The sequence below is a fragment of the Arvicanthis niloticus genome, chromosome 2 (genome assembly GCF_011762505.2).
Source record: "Arvicanthis niloticus isolate mArvNil1 chromosome 2, mArvNil1.pat.X, whole genome shotgun sequence".
NCBI classification, from domain to species: Eukaryota; Metazoa; Chordata; class Mammalia; order Rodentia; family Muridae; genus Arvicanthis; species Arvicanthis niloticus.
This window is the reverse complement of record NC_047659.1, coordinates 53,160,530-53,185,519: the sequence shown is the minus strand read 5'-3', so window position 1 is coordinate 53,185,519 and position 24,990 is coordinate 53,160,530. Positions and strand designations below refer to the sequence as shown.

Sequence of the window (24,990 nt, the reverse complement as noted above, 5' to 3'; positions counted from 1 at the left end):
TTCTAGGTGACTCTACCTTTGCATCACATTGACAGTTGAAATTAATTATGACAGTAGGTACAGTCCTGCTTGCATTATACTTGAGGAAAGTAAAGGCTGAAAAGAGCAGGCCCTTTTCCTGTGACATCACAGACTCAAAGCCAGAAACCATCCATTATCCCTGCAGCCCTGTTATCTCTCAGTGCTTGAGTTAGACACAAAGAGTGAAAAGAGTTATCGACATTTGACTTTTCTTGTTGTTTACTGACTCAGTGGTTATTTTTTTCTCTCATCTGTAACACGTTCAAAAGGAATTTCTAATCCTCGTGTAAGGTCAATACATTAAGACTGAAAGTAAGTTAGTCGTGCGAGGGAAGTGACCCAGAGAGAGCAAATGTTCAGAATCTCAAGTTGAGAACAGGCTTGGCACATCTGAAATGTGGAGACAGGCTTGGAACAGAGGAAGTTTGAAAAGATGGGCAGAGACCTTAACACATTTTTCTCCCTTAAATATGATTTTCACATAATCCTCATTCTTTGGGTCAGAACTATGTGCTGGGCTTAGGTAGATTGTTCTTACAGACTGATGTCATGTGTATGTCTGGGCAATTGGTGCCATCAGTAGCCAAGCTCATTCTGACCAACAGCCTCTGCTTTGGGGCTGGTTAACCTTGACTTCTATAGAGAGTATGACAAAGGAACACAGTAAGTCAGTAGAAGTGAGGCTGCTGTAATGGTTTGGGTCGGAGATGGTCAGTCAATTTCGTGATGGAAGATGTCCCTACCTACATTCTACAACAGGCACGGCTCATTTGTCCTTCAGGAGTGTGTGCACGTGGGTGTGTACACATTCACTGAAACTGTAGCTCACTGGTAGGTCTATATAGGCTGCTCAGGAAGCTCCAGAGATCCTGCTGTCTGGCCTTCAGCAATGCTAGGATTACAGGAGTATGCTGCCACATGCAGCCCTTTCAGGTTGTCAGACAAGCACCAGGTTTCCTTTTAGTAGACTGAGTCACGTCTCCAGTTCCACATTTGGAATTTTAAATTGAGCTTGAGTTTAAGACATGGACACTTCAGTGTCAGGATAAGGTTAGTGCTAACGCCCTACTTTGCAGCAGGAGGTTAATTAAAATGATGGAGTAGGTTTCCCCAATTGTAACATTGGGAAACTTTGTGCCTGTGAATCTCCTTGGTACACCCAGAATTCTTTCTTTATTCATATTACATCCCAATATCAGCCCTCCTCTCCTCCCAGAACCCCCTCATGCAATTCCCCCCTCCAGTCTACCTTCCGATTCTCTTTTGAGAAGGGGAAGCCCCTTTCTGGCTGTCATCCCCCACTACCGCTCCTCTTTGCATAGCAAGTTGCTACTGGCCTAGGTGCTTCCTCTCCCACTGAGGATGATCAAGGCTGTCCCTTTAGGAGCGCAGAATCCACAGGCAGGCAGGCAGGCAGGCAGGCAGGCAGGCAGGCAGGCAGGCAGGCAACAGATTCAGGGACAGCCGCTGCTCCAGTTGTTGGAGCGTGAAGACCAAGCTGTTCTTCTGCTACATATGTGCAGGGGAACTAGGTCCAGCCATGCTTGCTTTTTGGTTGGTGATTTAGTCTCTGGGAGCCCTCAAGGGTCTAGGTTAGTTGACTTTGTTGGTCTTTCTGTGGAGTCTCTGTCCTCTTCGAACCCATCAGTCTTCCCAACTCTTCCATAATCCTCTCCAATCTCCAAGTAATGTGTGGATGTGAGTCTTTTCATCTCTTTCCATTGGCTGCTGGGTGGAGCTTCTCAAAGGACAGTTATACTAGGTCCCTGTCTGCAAGCATAACAGAGTGTTATTAATAGTGTCAAGGACTGTTTCTTCCCCATGGGATGGGTCTCAGTTTGGAGCAATCATTGGTTGGCAATCCCCTTAATCTCTGCTCTTTGTCCCTGTACATCTTGTTGGCAGGATACGTTTTTGGGTCAAAGGTTTGTGGATGGGTTGCTATCCTTATCCTTCCCCTGGGAGTCTTGCCTGGCTACAGGAAGTGGCTATTTCAGGGTCCATATCCCCCACTGCTAGGAGTCTCAGCTAGAGTTGCCCCCATAGACCCTATGAGGTTTCCCCCCATTCCAGTTCTTTGGCACATCCTAGAGACTGTGCTCTCTCCCACTGCTGATTTCCCCTCTGTCCCCTGCTCTCTCTACATGTGATTTTCCAGCTCCACCCTTCTCCCCTCCCCCACCCTTCCTTATTCTCCAGTTCCCTTCTTCCATTAACCTCCCATATCTATATATTTTTTTCTTTTGAGAAAGATTCAACCACCCTCCCTTGGGGTCGGTCCTCCTTGTTCTTTGGCTTCTTTGGATCTGTTGATTACAGCATGACTATTCTGTATTTTATAGCTAATATCCATTTATAAGTTAGTACATGCCATGCATGTCCTTTGGGTTTTGGGTTACCTCACTCAGCATGATATTTTCTAGTTCCATCCATTTGCCTATGAAATTCATGATGTCCTTGTTTTTAATGGCTGTGTCCATTGTGTAAATAGCTGGATGTCAGCATGTGGGAGAATGCAAATAGATCCATATTTATCACCCTGCACAAAACTCAGTGACCTCAGTGTAAAGCCAGATACACTAAATCTAATAGAACAGAAATTGGGGGATAGCCTTTAACTCCTCTGTACAGGAGACAACTTCCTAAACAGAATACCAATGGCTCGGGCACTAAGGCCAAGGGTCAAAAAATGGGACCTCATTAAACCGAAAATTTCTGCAAGGCTTAGGACACCATCAGTGGGACAAAATGGCGGCCTAGAGATTGGGAGAGTATCTTTATAAATAAAATCTCTTGAGTTTTTATCTTGGCCATTCTGATAGGTGTAAGGTAGAGTCTCAGAGTCATTTTGATTTGAATTTCTCTGATGACTAAACCCTATATCTGACAAAGGCTAATATCCAAAATTTATAAAGAACTCAAGACACCAACAACCCAAATAACCCAATTAAAAACAGGGTACAGAGGTCAACAGAGGAATCTTAGATGGCCGAGAAACACTTACAGAAATGTTTAGTGTCTTTAGTCATCAGAGAAATGCAAATCAAAATGACTCTGAGATTCAACCTTACACCTATCAGAAAGGTTAAGATAAAAACTCAAGAGATAGCACACGCTGGTGAGTATGTAGAGCAAGGGGAACACTCCTTCACTGCTGGTGGAGTGCAAACTTGTACAATCACTCTGAAAACCAGTTTGAGGGCTTCTCAGAAGACTGGGAATAGGTCTAACCTCAAGACCCAGCTATACCACTCCTGGACATATAAAAGATGCTCCACCATCCCACAAAGACACGTGCTCCACTATGTTCATAGCAGCTTTATTCATAATAGATAGAAGCTGGAAACAACTTAGATGTCCTTCAACTGAAGAATGGATAAAAATATGTGGTTCATTTACCCCAAGGATTCTTGAATGGTTTTGTCTTTCAAACTGTTCCCTTATTCTATTCTACATTTTAAAAGGTGCTATTACATATCTTGTGGGGGTGAGACACTGTATTGGATACTATGACCAATAAAATATGTGTGGGAGGTTGAATGCACAGATTTCTGTCTCTCATTTTGCGACTCATGTATACTAAAGACACTAAATGTATCCTCAAGTGCATTTTCCCAGACATTAAATGTATACCTGAAGTTTAAACTTTAAACTTGAAGTTGCAATGACACAGAATCACCACAAGATGGTGCCCAAAGTCTGTAGAAAGTGAGTGAGTTGTCTTATTCCCGAATATGTGGGTGGAATTTCCGTTTGGAGTTTGGAAAAGGACGAAGCACACAAAAATGATGAGCATTGTGTGTGGATACACACACAGAGGCAGAAACATGTTTCCAGACTTTGTAAGCATTTTTATGAGCACTAGGAAATCTATAGGGGAGTCCTCTGTGTAGTGTTGGGGAAGTGGAAGGAAAGCCAGTTCTCCAGTCTGGGAGAATAAAGATGGCTGTTTAAATGATCTGTTATCACCCCTCTTATGGAGAAATATTACAGGGATATTGGAAATGTCTAGGTCTGCGTGCTCGATGCAGACAGGGCTAGTAGAACACACTCACGTGGGACTCCAGTAGCGTTTTACCTTCCTCCCTCCCCATTCCTTCTCTTTTGATACTGACAGGAGTCTCATTATATAGCCCAGGACAGCCTCTAATTTATAATTCTCCTGCGTCTAACTCCCTAGTGCAGTCTTTACAGGTAATGTTCTATACCATGTACTGTTAGTTTTCTTTTCATTTATTATTATTTTTTTATGTGTACAAGTGTTTTGCCTGTATATATGTCTTTGCACCTTTTGTGTGCCTGGTGCCCATGGAATCCAGAAGGGGGTGCCAGATCCCCTGGAACTGGAATTACAGACAGTTATGAGCCAGTATGTGGGTGCTAGGAATGGAACCTTGTCCTCTGGAAGAGCAGACTGCTGAGTTGTCTCTGGCCCTGATTAAATTTTTGATTCATGAGTGCCTAGGTGAAAACATAACAAATAATTGAAGAAGTTATCAGTTTCATTTTAGTGTGAGGCAGGTGGCTAAGCTAGGTACAATGTACTTACCCCAGGCCCCTAAAAAGACTTTTTTCTTATAATAATGATCATACTGTCTTGTTATTGGGCAGGGCCTATGAGTTTTCATGACATAATGGACTTTAGAGGGAAGCAGCCTACACACTGGGACTTTTGAGAATAGACATGAGCATCTCTTAGTCTCTTACTATTTTTCCTAGATCCTAATGAGAGAACCAGGAACTATCTGTTACTGATGTGAACTCAGAGGCTGATGCACACCACCGGGAATGGGAATGTTGGGTATTTTCTGAGTCTTTGTCTCACCTGTACTGGTGCCTGTTTAATTTTGAAGTATTTTACAAAATCCTGACTATATTCAAGCAAGGATGCTACTGGTGGCTCATATCTGTATCCCCAGGCATATTTGATTCAGAGTCTTACTGAAGAGATTACTGGGGTTGAGGCTCTTATTAATGAGAGTCCTTTGGAAATAGGATGCAGGCTGAAGTTGTCACTCCAGTTCCCCCAAATGCTTCACCTTTGAGAGAGCCTTTGCCAGTTTGGATGATGTCCCAAATTTAGAGATACTGGTGACGTAGATTTGAAATCATCATAAAACAGCTCCGCATTTTGTACAGGTGGTTAAAATGGTAAACAAAGGTGCTAATTATATAACAGAATCCTACAGGATCCTACAGAATGAATACACACAGGATTGTAAATAAAAAGGTTTAAAAGAATTAAAAGGACTGGTTGGCCTTATTTTCAGTTAAGGAGTTATGTGTGTAGGGTGCTTTGGGCTATGAACTTTCATGTGTATGTCTTTTCTAAAAGATAAGGGCTGTCTAGCATCAAGTATCAGTTTTTAAATTTTGAAAAATAAATAGCAACACTTGATGTGTGAACATCAAGTCTCAGGCCATCAGAGCAAGCATTTGGTGGTCAGTGTTTTGAATCATCAAAGGTATTTTAAAAGCCCTGATGATGCCTTCTTGAAAAAGAAATGTTATCACTTTTAAAATGAGCTAGGAAGAAAGGCTTTGGGTAGCTGGCTCAATGGTGATGTAATATTAATGAGCCATGGGACACATGTATTGTCACCCTGACTGACTTGACTCTTCACACCAATGTTCTACTTTCATACCTTAACAGCATCAAGGAAGGAGGCTGCCTCAGTTGGAAATCCTTGCAGCATGTTACAGCTGGCTGTGTCGTTGGTATTTGGCTTTGTCTTTTCTGGGCGTTGGTTCTTGGGCCAACTGTGAAGTAGTCAGCAGATGAAGAGTCTGGAGGAGCTGTGCAGGCTAGGTGTTGCATTTTTTATGGGCTGAGTATAACAGCATTCATGGTGTGTTGACCCACTTTATTTCCAGAGGTCACTCTCTTATGAGCCTGCATTGTTAGTCCAAAGACCATTGTCCTATCAGTGCTGGAAGTTCACGTATTCCTGTATGTGCATGCTTTAGAAGTATATGTCAGAAGAGTATGACCTTTAGGTGAGGATGTTACGATTTTATTCTGTGTTTCACACCATCCAGGAAAACCAGTTACGTTTACAAATTAAAATAACTTTATCAAACCATCAAAATTTCACTTTGGTAGCTAAAGAGAGAATGTGAATTTATGTACAAACAAACAAACAAAAACTCAAAACACTAGAAAAATGTGGTTTTTCTCCTTCCCTTATAAAATGATTCTACAGTCATGTTCCAGGTTTTAAGATTAGAGCCCTGAACCCTGAGGACTTTTATTCACATCCCTGCCCTCGGTGATTCCCCACCAGAGCAAGCCTACTTCCCAAAAGGTGATTAGGAAATGTTCTGAGAGTGGCTGGTATTCTGTAGGATCAAAGCCTTAAGTAAAATTCAAGCTTTGCTGTGCTAAAGGTCTGAACTAGGCTTACTTTTGAACATGCATTATTTAAGGTAGTGGAGAGATGGCTCAGTGTTTAAGAGCTCTTCCAGAGGACCCAGGTTTAAGTCTCAGCACTCACACGGTGACTCACAGTGATCTCTCACTCCAGTTCCAAGAGATGTAACTCCCTCTTATGGTTTCCTTGGGCACAAGGCACACACTCGGTGTATAGATACACCTGCAGGCAAAAACAAACATCCCAATCCCCATAAAAATATAAAATAAAATTTAAAGTGCGTTATTTTAGAGGTCTACACATAGTAGACGCAAATCGGATAGAAAGGTTAACAGTGTCCCATGTAATGTTTAGCATTCTGGATAATTTGTATATGGATACAATGAGAAAACAGTAAGAAAAGCATAAAACCCAACTACACACATTTTGAAAATGCATTCTTCCTTTTACTATTTCTTCTTGACTTTAATGTAGTGGGGCTGGCAAGATAGCTCGGGATGTAAGAATGCTCACTCTCCAAGCAGAAAGATCTAATCCCAAATTCCCAGCATCCATGTAAAAAGCTGGTCACGAATGCACTTGCCTGTGACCCCAGCACTGGGTAGACAGACAAATGCTGAGAGTTTGCTGTCCACCCAGCCTTAGAGGGCACACAATTCTACTTCAGCAAGAGACCTCAAGGCAGCAAGGTCGAAAATAATAGAGAGCACTCAGTGTCCTGCTTTGACCTTCCCATACACTGCACACAAACACACACACTCACACACATGCATACACACATACTCATGCACACACACCCCTACCTTATGTCAAGTAACCAGTGGGTGGTTTATATTATGGGTGGGGTTTGTCGTTGTGAAGTAATCCTGGATGGCTACTTCTTGCCTGAGGTCCCCATGTCCTAGATTTGTCACCCTGTATTACTGCCACCTTTTTGCTTTGCTTTGTACCTCAGACTTCCTAGGATCTTCCCCTTTCCTGCTAAAGGACCGCTGCCCGCCCAAGTCTTTTACTTATGCAAGACAAGTCCCGCTTAGGTACCACTTTCTGAGCCTGAGCTTTAAAGCAGAAAGCCTTTACTGTGTAATTCTTGCAACCTGAGAAGTTCCAAAAACCAGGAAGTTTCATAATTCATACGGATGGAAAAATTGGCCTGAACTGATCTGAGGTTAATTGTAATGTTTACTTATTCTGTCATATATGAATATGCATATTTTGCTACAGAAATGTTAGTGTGTCTGATTAGGGTTATTGCTCCAGATCTTGCAGGATATGTCATGCCAGTCATTTATGGTATAAATGGAGTGTCACCTTCCAGAGATAAAAAAAATACTGGCATCTGGAATGCATCACAAACTAAATGTTTTATAAAACCTAATTGAATACATACCAAAGTTTTTGATTCCTTGATTTTTATTTTATGTGTATGTCTGAATATCTTCACGTATATATGAACACCATGTGTATGTTTGGTGCCCTCGGAATCCAGAAGAGGGTATCTTAGAATTGAAGTTACCAGAAGGTTGTGAGCCACCACATGAATGCTGAGAGTGGAAGCCAGGTCTTCTGCAGCAGTAGCACATGCTGCTAACCACTGAGCCATCTCTCTAGTTCCATAATTTTAACTATTATCTTATTGCTAGGGTTCTTTATTTGCAGTAACAACTGCAAACGGATATTTAGACACAGCCATCCATGTAGTACTTTATAAGATGACACCTGTGTCTGTATCTGGGGGAGAAAAGGGTAGGGAAGAAAGGGAAGAGGAGAAAGAAAGAAATACAAGGTTATTGAGTAGTTGGGAAATTTGTGGTGTTCAGTATCATGGTCTCCTGATACATTCAGCTATTGCCTTAGAGTCTTCACAAAATAAATGGAATTTAAGAGGCAAAAATAACTGCAAAAGGTGATAGTACCTGGGTATGTGCATTTATACACATGCTGGGTATATGTCTACTCAATATATGCCTGTACGTTGTTTCCACAAAAGAGTCACCAGTGTGTAAGGAGTCAACCCTGCATCTAGAGACAGAGTGAGGAACCCCAATTGGAATGAATGCCTTGTTGGATGTTGCTCCAAAATGCTGTCATGCAAATGAATGTTACACCTAGTGCTCGTTTTTTACACAGGTGTTTTAGATTGCACACACTGTTAGGAGCATCCTGGAGCCAGTCACATTCCTAGCACTGATCCAGTCCTTCACAGATTCTCAAGTCAAATCCGGCTTTCCTGCAAGCATCCTGATCTGCTCCACCCTCACAGACTCAGTGAAAACCTAAAACCTGGTTTAAAAACTACAACAGAACCTTAAGCGTGTCCTTTGTGAATGCAGCCCGTTAGGAATTGCTTGGGCTTATCTTGGTGATTTATGAAGAATGTTTTGTGTCCTGCTTTGCTTTCCACTTTGCACGCACACATCAAAGCCATGTATTTTGCTACCAAATTACTGCTCCTTTCTGGGTTACCTTGTGCCTTGTAAAGAGCACATCAGCCGGCTCCTGCATCTTATTTGTTAGTAACAAAAGAGGAAGAATAATCTAAGAAGGTAAATATTTAAATTTGGGGTTGGCCAGAAGTGGGATGTATGAGTATAATATAGATTTTTCTTACTATAAGTGAAGTTTTGATATTGCAGATATAATACTGTCTTTTACATGGCCATTCCTTTTGTCACACAGGATACATTTACATTTTTGCTGTTGTAATAACTTATCTTAGAGTTAAACTGGTAACAGCTTGTTCTGGTGCTGTCATAGCTGTGCACATTTCCCTTGTCACCTTAATTCACCGAGGACACTTAAGAGTTAAAGGATATTTAACTTGCTTCTTAATAGACATTGTCAAATATATGGGAAATTTTCACCATAATTGTCCTAGGCTCTAGTGATTTCATTTGTGAATGAAGAAGTGCTGGGAACCTATAGCTATTTTGATTTTTGCAGCCTTAGTGCCTAGTGCTTATGCGAGAGACTAGTGATTTCTTCTCTGTACCCTGCTTATTGTTGAAAAGCCAGAGCTATTTTTAACGTTCACACAATTTTGAAAGACGATTCTTCATTCCACAACGTTTGTTGCTAAATCTGTGGAGCCTTTCATAATTACATCCTTTTTGTGGTTTGCTTGAATTTGATCACAGTGGCTGATTTCATGCATTGATAATGAAGGCTTAGGTTGCCTGTTTCTCGGCACAAATCCACCTCCGACTCGTACATTGACAGTGCTGCTGGTTTCAGCACGCGTAGAGATCCAGATTGAAACTGCTCTGCTTTCTTAACGAATGACTCAGAGCGTGTTCGTCCTTCCCTAAGATGCTGCCAGCGTGTAAAGGATTTTCAATGAGAGTGAAATAAGCCAGCCACGGGAAGGTTCTGAGCGGCACTGATGTACTGTGGGGCTGTCACGGATAATCAGGCTGGAGCCAAGTCCCGGTAGCACCGTACATCACGCTGGCCGCATCCTGGAAGTTTTGTTTATCCAACTTGGTTGCTCGTGAAGCTGCTGAAAACCCTGCCAGGATGTGGAGTGGACTTCCCAGCAGAGGTGAGCATCTTTATTCTAAAACTTGGGTGCTGGGGTCTGGGATGCCAGTAACAGATTCTTTTAACCGTTGTTTTGAATCCTGTGGAGTCATCACTGGTGATTATTATATCGGGCTGGCACTTCTGAAGGGGAAAATTAAAGAGCAAATAGAGCAGCCTTTAATTTTATTGGGGAGTAACTCTCTTAAATGGGTGTGATAAGCATTCTTTTTTTCCTGTACTAGCTGTGTGCCGGGGACATCTTACCAGCAGGTGACTTCCTCTGCATTTTAAACATTCAGAACAAGTCAGTGATATGCGATTTGCTATCATTACCAAAAGTAGGCAATTAGCGGTGTTATTATGTGTTTCAGGTATATTTTTTAAAAAGGCTATAAACCAAATACGTTCTGCAGAATCTTTGGCATGAAAAACATGTAGGAGGAAACAAATCATGTTTACAAGGTAGCTGAGAAAGTGAGAGCAACGGCTTGCATACTGGAGATGACACCTTGTTAAGCTTGACATTATTAATAATTAAAAGTTACGACCTGTCATGCAGTGGACAGCCTGCAGTAATTGGTTTCTAGTGACGGTATGCTGACCAAGAGGGAAAAATGAACAGTATTTCTTTATGGAGCATGCATGGACTAGATGTGATATTTTAATGTAGCATATTTTATCATTTTAAAATGTAACTTTCCCTGGCGCTCACCAGGGAAAGTTAAATGACCAGACAATCACGCTCAGAAAGGTCTGATATAGCATTTCAAGTACGGGGCACTGGGAAGCCAATAAGATAAGGGCAGGATCAAAGTCAGCCTCCTGCTAGAGATCCTATTGCTTGTGTTCTGCTCCACTGTAAGTTTATGTGATCAGAGCTGTTTCTGTATAAGAAAGGGAGCATGCATGTTGTAATGTATTCAGATAGCATTATGCTTATTATGCATTGGGCATGTTAGGAGCACAGAGAAATTTGTTCCTCTTGATTGGAGGATAACATGGCACATGGGATTTGAGCATATATGTGAGTGTGCTTTTCTTGCTAAATGCACTTGAGGCTGCTGTTTATAGTTTCCAGCTTTAAAGTTACAGATGAGTATGTGCTTCTTCAAAGACTCGGGAAGCCTGTTCATTGCCACCATATGTAAAGCTTGGCTAAGCAGTCACATCAGGAGCAAACCATTTGTGTTCACCAATCTGTCTCGGCAAGTCCCAGGGCCACTATCTCGATAGAAGCCACTGTGTGCTTTTAAAGGCATGAAATGAGTTTTATACCAAGCACATGGTTTCTCATTTAGCAGCTCTTTTGTATGGTACTGGTCAACTGACGGTCTACTACCAGGATTTTGGTGTTCTGCCAAAGCTGATTGTGTGTGCTAATGTGTCTGTAAAATTAAGAAAAGGAAGAAGAAGGAGAAGACAGGTGGGGGGAGCCCAGCAAGACCCTCAAGAAGACAAGCTTACTTTTGCTTTGGAGCCATTGCCATTTCTCCAAAGTTTTTTTATGCTGTTTTATCCAAGATGCACAGGTCAGAAGCTGACATGGTCCAGCCCTGGAGTTTCTCTGGGATGAGACATCAAAGAGAGCTGTGTTCTGCAATGTACAGTATCTGTCCCCCTCACTGCAATGCATATGTAGAAACAACTCTGCTGGGCCTGACCGTGTTTTGCAGTTCATCATGACACTCCCCTGCTTCTCTGCTAATGCATGCTAAAGCCCAGTTATAGGCTGTCGGAAGCATTTGCACATCTCACATGTTATGTAAACAACCGATACTTGGTTGTGTGTGTATGTACTCAGAGCAAGGTGAGTTCAGGCATCCAATTGAAACTGTCTGAAGAGACATTAACAGTTTTGGAAAAATAGCTTCTGTCATGAAAAGACCTAATCTTGAAATTTCAAAAACAATTTTTGTTTGCTTTCATGAATGTCAGTAGATGAAATGAATGTGCCGTCCTTGGGCTTTTCTTTCCATCAGAAGGTAATACTTGTTGAGAGTTTCTTGAATCAGAGGTGACCCAAACTACCAAGATATTTAAGGGAATAATGTGTTCTTGTTATTATTCTTAGTAATAAAACTAATGATTTTCTTAGAGTGTTTGTTCTCTGCATAGTGTAACATGCATGCAGGTGGACTGAGTTGTATATATTGAAATGTTGATAATATGTTGTTTTCCTCCTGTGTGTTCTGAAAGCCCCTTTGAAACCTTTAATTCCATCATCTTTTCCTTCTTTTTATTCTTGGATCTTAGCCTAACTTAAGTGATTACATTCAATTAAAGATTCAAGATAAACCATCTCTCCAGAGGGCTCTGCAGTTAGGACTATGTACTGCTCTTGCCGAGGACCTGAGTTCAGTTCAAAGCACCCATGGGTTAGCTCACAACTGCTGGCAACTTTAGCTCCTGGACACCTGTGCATGCAGTCTTCATACACACACACAGACACACATGCACACACATGGAGACACACACACACATGAGAGAGAGAGAGAGAGAGAGAGAGAGAGAGAGAGAGAGAGAGAGAGAGAAACAGAGACAGAGAGACGGAGACAGAGAGACAGAGATCTAAAAAGTAATTTAATATAAAAATGTTATTGTTGAAATGCCAGAATGTAATACATGCCATTTTTATCAGAAAGCAATGTGGTTTTAGACGAAGCATAATTGTAAAGACCTTTTATTCTTTCAGGAGTCTTCAGCCATCATCACATTGTATGGTAGACTTTGTTTTTAGAAATAACTCACATTTCTCACCCCAAAGCCCAGGAAACTAATTGTGTTTGTGCATTGAGAATTAGAAGGTTGTCAGATACTGACATTTTCTCTTGAAATTCTAGATGATGCTATGCGTTTACTCAATGAAAGCCCTTAGAAAAGCTTTAGTATGTCAGAATTCTCTAGAATAGTGGGATTTGTCATATTACACACAGTGAAGAAAATCCACTTGAGGAGCCAACTTGTCATATCTGCCTCAATCTTGCCAGCAATTTCTCTTTATAAGTAATAGAATTTGGGGAGTCCTGAGGAAGTGATCTGCGGACAGCTCTTTATATCAAAGGTCAACAATCTGGACTGATTTTTAAAAACGATTACTTCTGTAATGTAGCCCTTGGGGGGTAAAGTTTATGTAATTGAGAACATGACTAGTTTTTAGGACCTTCCTACTTCCCAACGGTCTGGATAATTGATGGAGTTTACAATTTGTTTTGAGGTGTGTTGCTGAGGTATATGTGGATTAATGAGAGCATACATGTCTGGCCTCAATGCTCAGTCTTTTCATTGACTTTCTTTTCCTTACTTCCCACTAATGAACTAGAAAGATCTTGTTTTCAGCTACTACATTTAGCAAAGTAAAAACACATAGGACTTCTAGTTAAACTTTAAATTTAGCTAAAAAATAGTAATAATTTTATCTATTATCATGTTACATGCATCATTTGGGTCTTGGGTATTCTAAAATTGGTTGTTATTTAGCTGACTCCAAGTTTGGCTAGTTGTCCTGTACTAGTCAAGCCTCCCTACCTGTTTTCCAATAAGAGGCTGTTTCCAGGTGACAGCCTATGAAATCTGTTCTTACAAAAGCCAACACAGAGGCTCTCTGTTTCTGCAAAAGCAATCCATTTCTGCTTTTGGATTTGATGCCTAAACATGCCTGCTGTTAAGTTACCATTTCAGAAACTTAAAATGGGTAAAAATAGTGCTGTAGAATGGAAATAATGAGTATGTGAAAGCTTCCTATAATTACTAAAATAAATCAATAACAGCAGAACAATAAATAATAGCTGCCAGCGACATTTCAAATAAACGAGGATTATACAATTAGCTTCCAATTGTTATCCCTTGTCAGAACATTTTCAAGACTTCATCAGATTTGAAATATTTATAAATTAGTTTTCCTTGGTTGTACTGAGTATGCTTAATGGAAGTTTTCTCCCATAGTTCCCTCTGCTGTACCACTCCATCTGGTCCTTATTTAAATGTTTTTTCTTACTAATCTTGGGACTCATTGTTTGGCTCCCCCATGGCTTTCTTAGAAAGGCCAAGAGGCTTATGGGCTTTACTTGGCAGAGAAGCCTGAACTCACTATAGCAAGGTAAAATAAAAAAGAGAGTATTTGTGTCCACTATGCCTACTCTGTGATGGCAGAATGTTTTGGCAGATTAATATTGGATTATTGCAATAACTTTATCACATTTATATGTACTTGTACATATGCTAATCTGTTAACCCAAACTCCATCCTTACCCTGAGCTATCTCAATTTTCACCCCACTAGAACTCATCAAGAGCATTGTGCCTTGGCTGTCTTTGCTGGAGAATAAAGGCCCTGTTCTGAGACTCCTCCTGAGACTCCTCCTTCCACATAAGGACTTATTGAGAAGTGCTCTGTTTCCTGCACCTCTGAGTTGCCTTCCTGTTCTCTCTTCTCTCACATTCTCATACCCAACCCCATCTTTTTTGTAAAAAGTCCCAACAGGAATAAATATATACCAATGAATAATTTAATTCCCAAAGCCAGAAAAAAACTCAAGTGGAAAGAGTTTCATGAACTTTGATAGTTTTGTTTTGTTTGCCAGGATACCTAATAATTGATCAGTGATTTAGGGAGAGAAGGTGTGTGGGACATTTCTTTAACCTTTCTGTTTCTGATTAAAGCCTACTTCAGTTTTCCCTGTGTCAGTCATGTGATGTGTCAGACCAAGAATCCCATTTCTTGTTTATGGTAAGAGAAGTTGACCTGAGTTTTTAAAATGAAGTGCTGCCCCTATGGTGACAAAGTATTGTTGAGTCAGTGGTCTCTGTTTTTGACTTAAATGTTTCCCATCAACCAAAACTTTATTCCTCCATATCTTATAACACAGAGAGACACATTTATTACCCTATTTACTTATGTCTATTAACAATGTGTACTTCTTTCAGCCTGCTTACTTTTATTTCCAAGTATAAATATATTTTTGCTTTTTCCATTAACCAGTTTTTCACTCCACCCCCCAGATTTTCTAGCCAATACTGTTGCTGTGTTATACATCCTTCTTCTAACTGTTTAAAAGGAGATTTATGGTCTTTTCTAGTATCTAAACTATGCTCTTTGGGAAAAGGTTCTCTCTTTACCTTAAACATTCCTTTCCTTTCTAGGTTCTCTCCAGTAACCTCCTACACACACAGCAGGTTTAGCCAACATCAGATTATTAGCAACACATTTTATTGTTGTCTTTATTCAATGGAACATGTGTGATAAGGGGTGTAAATTATAGGACCTAGTAAATAACAATAGTAACACTACAAGAATAACTATAGTTATAGTTGACTGCATAGCATGTTTGTTAAAGCAAATGACCAACATGAATTCATGATCCACTGTCAATCATTGAATATCTACCAATGTTTTTTCTTTTGGAATTTGAGAGGGGATGGTGAGGTCAAGATCCTAGTTTAAAACTCTAATGGTTTGAATGTTACCCCAAATTCTTCTGTTGGAAGTGTGGTCTCTAGTGTCAACAGTGTGGAATAGTGAGGCCCATGGCAGGTTTTTAGCTCATGGGCACTCCACTGTCATGAATGGAGTAACACCATCATCATGAAAAAGTGAGAGTCAGTCTGTAAGTCTGACCTCTTGCCTTCTACAACAAAAAGGTCCTTGTCAAGTAGAGCCCTTAATCTTGGCCTTCTCATTCTCTGGGGCTGTAAGATGTGAGTGTTGGCTCCCTGTAAATTTCCCTGTATTAGCTATTCTGTTAGAACAGCACAAACTGGACTAAGACTGTGAGATTGAGGGGAAACTTAAGTTTCTAGAGTTTCGAAGACTGATGTCTTCTGATCCCCTCTAGGAAGTCTGTAACACTACCAGGCACTCAGCCAAATGTCTTGTTGATGAGATTTCAAATACAGTATTGATCAGTGATTGTTATAGATCTGTGGTAATGCTAGTACCAAAGAGGTTTTTTGTTTGGTTGGGTTTTTTTTTTTTTAATTTATTTATTTGGTTTTGTTTTCTGAGACTCTAATGTCTTTTTTTTTTTTTTAGAAGAAATATCTTCTAGAAGCTTCTCTGTCTTCTGACAAAACCAAGCAAACAAACAAAAAACCAAGCAAACAAACAAAAACTATCCTTTCTTTGATAAAGATTTTTTTGGAGAGCTTTAGAAAAGGACAGGATTAACAGGATTCAGAAGTGAAGCCACAGTAACTTCTTTTGCCAACAGTTTTCTATACTTTATGTATTATGTGATAGGTAGAATTCCATGAGACTTTTGTCTAACTGGAACTTATGGAGTTTGTGTATTAAGTATACAATGGGTCAAATAATATTTTGTCATCTACATCATGAGTGTTTAAAGTTTTCATACTTATGGGAAGTATAGAGTGATGAATGTCATTTCTCTTAGGCATTCTGAAATGGCTGTGGATCATTCTTCAATAGAGATAGCATGGAAATAGTCTCAACACAGATCTAGGTTCAACTACAACAGGTTTATCCAACATCAGATTCCTAACTACAGATTTTATTTTTGTATTTATTCAGTGGAACATGTATGATAAGGGGTGTCAATTATAGGAGTTAACAAATAACAATAGTAATAGTTAATGTTCAAGTAATAGTTAATGTTATACCCTACCCTTTACACATGTAAACTCATTTAGTTCTTTTAGCCTCATAGGGAAATTGGAGTACAGTCAAGTTGAGTCAACCCCCTACTCAGAGTCACACAGCAGCTCATCTGAGATTTGAAATTCCCCAGGGGCTCCAGTATACAAGTTTTGAAAGAAGACCCTAGACCAACTGTTGGTAGAAGAATCCACAATACCAATTGACAAAGAATTTAGTATATTTGTAACTGGTTGAGCACCTATACACTCAGTGTATAGGCTCCTATGAACTTAGGGTGAACTACCCTAATTTGTGATTCAGATGACCTTATGACCTGGTCATTAAATTTTTTATGTTACCCAACAAGGATAAAGATAAATAGAAAAGCACAAGCAATCTCACTGCTTATCTGTAGGCTGCCTTGCACTCTGAATGCTCAGTCACTGGAGGTACAACCATAGAATCACAACTTAACGTTTTCAAATGCTCCTGCTTTGCAGGCCTAGTTAGAACCACTATTAACCTCAGTTAAGAGGAAATGAAGGGATAGGAATATTGATGAAACAGATGGATCTGGGCGAAAAGCACACTGATTGCCATATGCCCCTACAATTTTGAAAGGTGTGGTGGTTAGATTTAGAATCACATAGGAGATTGGAGAGGCACATCTGTGTGGGTATCTTTGAGGTGTTTCCAAAGAGTATTAACTGAGTGAGAAAGATTCACCCTAAATGTAGCTAGTCTGAGCCCATGGAAAGAGGAGACGGAGAGCAAAGAAGAGAGGTAGCTTAGAGCCACCATTCCCGTCTCTCTGCTTCCTGGCTGGCCACTAAGTGAATGGCTCTCCTTGGACACAGATTTCTGATTTCATGTGTTCTACTCGAATGCATGTAGCCAAGCAACCTCAGAAACCATAAGTCAAAAGAAATAGTTTCTTCTTTGAGTTGTTTCTGTCATGAATCTGTCAAAGGGATGTAAAAGGTAACTACACTTGGTACCTTCTATGGTATCTTCTGTATCATCTATGGTAACACCACCGAGAGAGGACAGCTTGGGGAATCAGCTGCTCTTAATTCTTCATTCATTCCCAGCTATTATTCCCCTTGATGCCTGCCATGATCCTGAGAACAGAGAAACTAGAATTTGCTCACTGTACCGATGGTAAATTAACATAATAAATACTGTAGTGATGATAGTGCACACCTAGATATGTGACGTGGATGCACGCATGAATGCACACTCTTCTTGGCTTCCGTATGCATCAGCGTCTTCTGCTGAGTCTGGATGCAGCTTGGCTGTCTGCATATTCAACAGAACATATTCAACATAATCAATACAATAGTTTGAACTTAGAAGGGCAGTATGGAAAGTGAATATGTTCCGTGAGCTTTACTTAGTCTACAGAAAAGATATAAAGCCTTTGCAACTAGGAGGCTTGCTCAGGTGGTGATTTAAAGTAAAGGAACAGGCTTACCAGTCAGTGGCATTAACATCAGCATCACATTTTATCACGTCTGACTGGGAAAGGGGCTTCCTGTGCGGTGTAATTAACCATCCTTGACACACTTCATGCTAAAGGGCACGCTTATTTAGCATGGTGTAACAAATCCAGTACTTAACAGGAATCACCATGGATTAAAAGTCTAATAGTTCTGTGACTTGGAAGAGGAACAAGGGCAGAAGAGGAGAGTTTGTACTTCGATTTGCTAATTAGAGGAAAACCTAAAAACTGCTGTCACCTAATTGGAGGAAATATGTGCTCACTTTCAACTTTTAGTCAGATTTGTAAAGCTTTTAACAGGTATCAATGTAGACAATTTATAAATTATTCTTTCTCTTATTTCAATTAATAGATTATAATCATTAATCTAATATATATGTATATAACACAGCTTTTAGTTATTAGCTTTTATTGCTACTGATGGTTTTTGTTGACTAAAGACTCATATTTGTCTTCCTCTTATCACATTTAAATATGTTTATGAAATAGCTTTCGAGAGAAATGACAAAACATACTTAAGAACAAACTTTTTGCCCACAATGAACTAGTTCTGTGCTCAGGCAGTAAGCCCATCCCGTTAGTGTATTTATCACACTACATTCTATGGAGCGGAGAGAGTCCTGAGGGTGAGGGCCTGAGTGTGTATTGTTCACAAGGCCTTGTCAAGGAGTCTATAGCCTCAAACATGTATAGGAATGGTGTAATAACCCCTCTCCCAGGATGAGGCTCAGAGAAGGATGGCAAAGCCTCCCTCTGGTCCTTGTCTGTGGGTTGTTGCTAGTGTGTGCATGAAATGTCTACCATAGCTTTCACCCCTCCCCCACATTCACATTTGCAGCCTGAAGAGAGCCCCTCAACAGAGACTGCTTCTACCAAGATGAGCTAAATCGGTCTCCTTGATCCAGCTGTATACCATAAACTCTGCCTCCATCTTTGGTTATGAAATAACCTTGCCTCCCTGTTCAACTGTAGATAATGATCATCCTCAGCTGTAGTTATGCACAGTAGTGTCATTTCTCCTACAGAGAGCCCCAGGCCACCCGCCCAACCTCAGCTTTTTGTGTGTCTGCCTGTCTGTTGCTTGTCTTCATTCCCTCACTGCCTGGTCAGATGTGTCCCTGGGGATCGAGCAAGGACTCAGCAAAATGGCACTTTGAAAAGAGACTGGAACAAGGGTATGGACTCAGGCTTCAGGGAACTCTCATAGTTAGAGGAGTCAGCTTATACAGTGAAAGAGGAAATACAGGAGGAGGAGGAAGAAGAGGAGGAGGAGGAGGAAGTAAAGAGACAGGAGAAAGCAGGGGTAAAGAGAGAAGTCAGGAAACAAGAGCAAATGAAGTAGGTTTCTCAGGCCTCAGTTCTTAGGGAAGCCGATGATGAGTTTGGCTACCTTGGAATTAATAGGAGAAAAATTGAGTACTGGATACAGGGCTGAGAGCCCAAGCCACCTGATTCCGGCTTTCTGTCCCCATGTCCATCTGTCATTTCTTTATTCCCTTGCCACCCCCAGTCAGGTCTAAATCCCTAAATCCATGCCTGGACATGACACTACATATCATTTTTAAAACCATCTGTCTCACATACTAGACTTTTAGTGTCTTGAGATCAGTGTCCTGGTCCTTCAAATATGTGACCCTGACTATAATATCTGGACATAATAAATGATCCAATCAAAACACTGACTAAGGCAGTGGTTCCCAACCTTCCTAATACTACACCTCTTTAATACAGCTCCTCATAATGTGGTGACCCCCAACCATCAAATTATTTTTATTGCTGCTTCATAACTGGAATTTTGCTACAGTTATGAATCATAATGTAAATATCTGTGTTTTTCCAATGGTCTCAGGCAACCTTATGATAGGGTTGTTTAACACTCACAGGGGGCATGACCCACAGATTGCAAACCACTGGACTTGAGGCTAAAGCCCATGCTTATAGGACCTGTAAATATCTCTGAAGACCTTAATACATTATTGATAGTGTTGTTTTTAATCAAGATTTATTCTCCCCTTTTTGTGTGTGCCTGTGTATGTGTCTGGGTATATGTAGAGGTCAACACTGGGTGTCCTCCTTAGTCATTCCCCACCTTATTTTATGTTTCAAGGTCTATTCAACTGGTAATGTGTCACTTAGGTTAGACTGTCTGGTTAACAGTCCTCTGGGATCCTTCTCTCTCAGCGTCCCCAGCACTGGGATTTCAGGTACATGCCAATATACCCCACAAGTTCCTGGGCTCAAACTCGGTCATGGTACCTGTGTGGCTAGCACTCTGCTGAGCCTTCTCTTCAGCCCCAAGATGACCTATTTAAAGTTATAATAAGATTCCATTTTTATTGGTTTTAAAACTTAATAAGACCCAATACTGTACAATCATGAACATAAGAACTCTTTTGTCAATAGAATCTAGATTGGCTCATGCAGTTGTAGGGTTATGTGACAATAATTATCAAAATTTAAACTTCATATATTTCACTACTAGGCTTAGTCAACATGCATGCCTTCATAGGTATACAAAGGCATAAAACAGAAAAATTCCCATTTCATGCATATATGTATGCATACACATGTAGAATATTACTCTAATATTGTTTGTAGTGGGAAATATATATGAAGAATACTTACTTAGTTGCCAACTTATTCTGAAGAAGAAATGAACAAATGTTTATGCATCCCAGATGGGACTCCAACAATGAATCAAAGGAATGGTTCCATTCAAGTCCATCTTGGTAAGGCAATGAAACTATTGGGCTTACTTGCGGGAAAATGAATGGCCCCTAAACAGCTGTTCCACCAAAATGTCCCGAGTAAGCGTGGGTGGTGACCTTCCAAAAACTGCATAAATGGAGGCCCCCTTCAACAAACCTGCCTCTGTATACTTCAGCATCTTCTGCCACTTGTGGAGGTGGTGCATAATCACTTACAGCTATGGGTGTGGGTGAGGGAGAATGATTGGAGCTCTGAGAGCCTGGAAGCTAGGTGAGGTCTATGACCCTCCTGCAGGGGGATGGAATAGATCTTGTGAATGTCCCCTGCTGGCAGTCCCAGCCACTCCGAATAAGATGGTAATAGTGTTATCCTGTCCAGAGGACAGCATTCCACACTTGGCAGATGATGACAGTAAGAACTGTTGTTAGTCCATGTGCTCTGATATTATGCAGCAATTTAAAATAATGAGATAAATCTGCAAAAACCTACATGTAATAATGTATATGATATAAGGGCAAAACAAGTAAGATATAAAGCAAAGTATATATTTTTATATAAAATACATCTGTGTATTTTTATATGTGTTCATGTGTAGTTATTTGGAGAGGAAGGGGAGAGGGAGATAAAAAGAGAAAAACAGTGTGTTCTATCACAAAGGAACCCAGACACTGTTTAAAGTACTTTTGACTATGCACTCTTTACTGTGTGAAGTAGACTTATATTTAATCTTTTTGTGCTTTTGAATTTTTAACATTGCAGCTGTTTGGGGAGAGACTACCACATGATGTTCACATAGAAAAGGATGTGAAAGATGCAGGGAGTGGAGGGAACACGGAAGGAATATGATGCTATCAAAACTTACCTCAGTAAAAGCCTGTAACATTGCTTAGTGATGACTGCAGTTTTGAGCCACATTAATATCTGGGGACAAGACACAGAGCAAAGGCTATCCTACCCTGTAACTGGAGGGTCAGGTCAGCCTGCTGCCGTGCATCCTCCCAAACATCTGCCCCTGTAAAGGTCCAGGTGAGAAGCTGGTATTTAGTCAAGCCTGAGCAGGTGCTGTACTGGACCCACATGACCAGTTTTCATAGCCAGGCTTAGCTGGATGGTTTGTGTTTATCTTTGGTGCCTGCTGGAACTTTCGCCTCACACATTCCTGAGTGTGCAATTATTCAGATGTCCTTTTCACCAAACACTTGTGCTATGCGTGCACACAGAACAGCAGGCCTTATGGGACCTGGGCTTTGTGATGGAAAGGAAATTTTCTGAAGCACCCCATTGCAAGTCCCACTGCCATGTAAAAAGAAGGAAACATTTCAGAACCACGGGAGATAACGGTGGAAGATTCCCTGTGGAAGCTGCAGAAGTGACTGCACACAGTGCTCTACCAAGCTCGTCCAAGCTTACTGTTGCACTCTGGATATGATGTGTACGCCCATCATACACTCAGGGCTCAGATCTTGAAACAGAACACTGTCTCATAGTGCTAGGTGATTTTACATGGAGCAGTTACCCCAGAACCTCAAGGAAGCCACCCTGCATATGACAGCAACTGTATGAACAATTCATTGTGCTCAGTTTTTATTTTATTTTTTTTGGAGTACTGTGAATCGAACTTGGGTTTGTATGTATGCTGAGCACACAATGAGCTATACCCTACACTCCCACCCTGATCAGCTCTGTCAGGATCAGAGACTTGGATGTTCTGATGAGCCCCTCAATTTGTTTTTAAGGCACCTTTGAAAACTTCTGCCTAGAGGGGTTAGTGCTGTGGAGACTGTCTATGCTAAGAGTCTTTGAAAGAACATCTCAAGTGATTGACGGTGAAAAACGTATGGAAGGATTTGTGATTCATCCTAACCCTGACCCTGTTAGCTGTGTGTGGCAGGGTTCAGTCAGGTAGGTGAAAAGAGTGAATTAAGTCGCCTCTGTCAGAGAGACCTATACAGTGCTAAATGCATGAAATTGGGGGAACCATAAAAGCAGCATTGGATTCCTCTTCTGAACAAACTGGGAATAGCACTAGCCAGATCTGCACATGTAGGTTAGTGTTTCTCAACCTGTGGGTCATGACCCCTTTGGGGGTTGAAGGACCCTTCCACAGGGGCCCCATATCAGATATTTACATTATGATTCACAACAGGAGAAAAATTACAGTTATGAAGTAGCAATCAAAATAAATATTTTTTTGGTTTGGGGGTCACCATTAAATGAGAAACTGTACTAAAAAGTCACAGTATCGGGAAGGCTGAGAACCACGGATGGAGGATGAAAGCAGTTGTTTGTACATTTTGACAAATTATATATTTCCATTAAGTAAGTTTCTGTCAGGTAAAAATAATAATTTCTAAAAGTTTAACTCACTGGAAGCACCGATTTCCATGTTAAAGATTTATTTACATTTCTCAAATAAAAAGAAATCCCCATAGAGTAAGTGTAGAACTTTTGCTTCCTTGGAATGTGCTGGCCATTGTAGGAAGTGAGTGTGGAGGAAATCTTCCGAGTTCACTCAACTCCCTGGATCTGAGCTGCTCCCCTCATTCACTCTCCTTGTCTTTGTATCACCGTAACCACTATTGTTTCCCACTGAACCTCTTGTGTACAATCCTTCCATAGCCATTCACATATTTATCCAGGATTATTCAGAAGTAATCTCTGTAATCAGAAGTGTTGTCCTACTTACTTTCTTATCAGTATAGAAACAACAGCTAACTTACAAATGTGGTGAGCGTTGACTTGCTAGTTCATTGGTGGTTCCCAAGTATTTTCTCTTTTAGACTTAGTATTTTAAGTTAGGTCTGGGCTTCTGAGCCAGCTAAGCACTAGGGGGATGATTTCAGAGAATAATAGTGCGTGAGTTCCAGAGGAAAAACGAGATTTGCTTCTGTAGTCGAACGTAGCGAGATAAAGGACACAGATGGAAGGGCCTAGGGAGTGTGAGAACTGAAGTGTACCAGGTAAGTTGAGGTCAACACTTAAGGCCCCTTTCACCATGCATGGCATGAACAGCCTTGAGGGATAGATAAATCAAGCCAGTAACATGTGACACTTTTAAGAATAATTAATGGGGTTGAAGAGATGGCTCAGCATTTAAGAGCACTGGCTGGTCTTCCAGAGGTCCCAAGATCAATTCCTAGCAACCACATGGTGGCTCACAACCATCTGTAATGGGATCCAATGCCCTCTTTTGGTGTGTGTCTGAAGATAGCTGCAGCATACTCATATACATAAAATAAATAAATAAATCTTAATTTAAAAAAAAGAGTTATTAATGCCCAAGCCAGAGTCATAGACCTCAACACTGCCCCCTACTGGAATGTATGGCCAATCTAAGAAGGGATATCTGATTTTTCCCTGTTCCCGTGTCAGGTAGAGCAAATAAAACTTCAGACATTTTCAACTTAACAGTTATTATTAAAATGAACACGTAAAACAATTTCACACTTGAATCAGTATGCTGTTTAATCTCTGACCTTACTTAGAGTTAATAGTCATGTGACCCTTACAGTCCTATTTTAGGAAATTAGAGAAAATGAGTCTTTCACATAAGCATTATGTACCTGCCCAGTGTGATCAAGGACATGTATGAACATATCCTGAATAATACGACTCCAAACTTGAGAATACAAGATATGTCCTTTTGTTTTTCAGGGGTTTTTTGTTTTGTTTTGTTTTGTTTTTTGTTTTTTGTTTTGTTTTGTTTTGTTTTGTTTTTTTTGCTGAGAATTTTACCTGTGTTACAAAATTCATTTCTGCAAGCATTTGCATTCCCCCGATTCTGTTCCCTTGGAATATCCAACTAGATTGGGTCCACCTCCAGCTGTTTAAATTATGTGTAATCATGAGAAAAGTTCTGTTGGTTGTCAGTGATGATGTTGTCTTGATTAATTTAGTGCTTGCTGTGTTACTTTTTTACTAGGTTTTTGTTGTTTTGTTTAATGTTCTTTTGGGATTTGGGGGGAAACTTGAACTAAAAAGAAAGTTAATTCCCCCAACCCTATTTTTCTTTTTTCTTTTTATGAGTATAGAGGAATGTTTTTATTAGTTTAATCCAGTTTTGACTATTGTAAATGTTTTATGTGAACTAGATTTTCCTTGAATCCCTGTTTTCATTCTGCCACGCCAGAACTTAACCTGTTCTTTGTCTAGCACTCTGAAGATGAACCATATGAATCTTTTAAAAGCCGTTACTTTAGAGGTAGGATTTAAGGAAAATTTTAGAAGCGCTTGTGTTATCCTTGCTCACGTCTAGCTTACTCTTATGAAGAATTT

At 40.5% G+C, this 24,990-nt stretch overlaps 1 protein-coding gene across 2 annotated transcripts in view; it reads left to right on the top strand.

Annotated features, from left to right (window-relative positions):
* Positions 1 to 24,990, top strand: part of Znf385b (zinc finger protein 385B) — a 284,662-nt gene that overhangs the window by 6,333 nt on the left and 253,339 nt on the right. Inside the window, exon 3 of one of the 2 annotated variants that reach the window (XM_034495527.2) lies at positions 9,805 to 9,933. In XM_034495527.2, coding sequence (XP_034351418.1) covers positions 9,805 to 9,933 — 129 coding nt within the window. Of the gene's footprint in view, positions 1 to 9,729; positions 9,934 to 24,990 lie in introns of those variants that run through there. The other variant, XM_034495524.2, reaches the window with a different exon arrangement.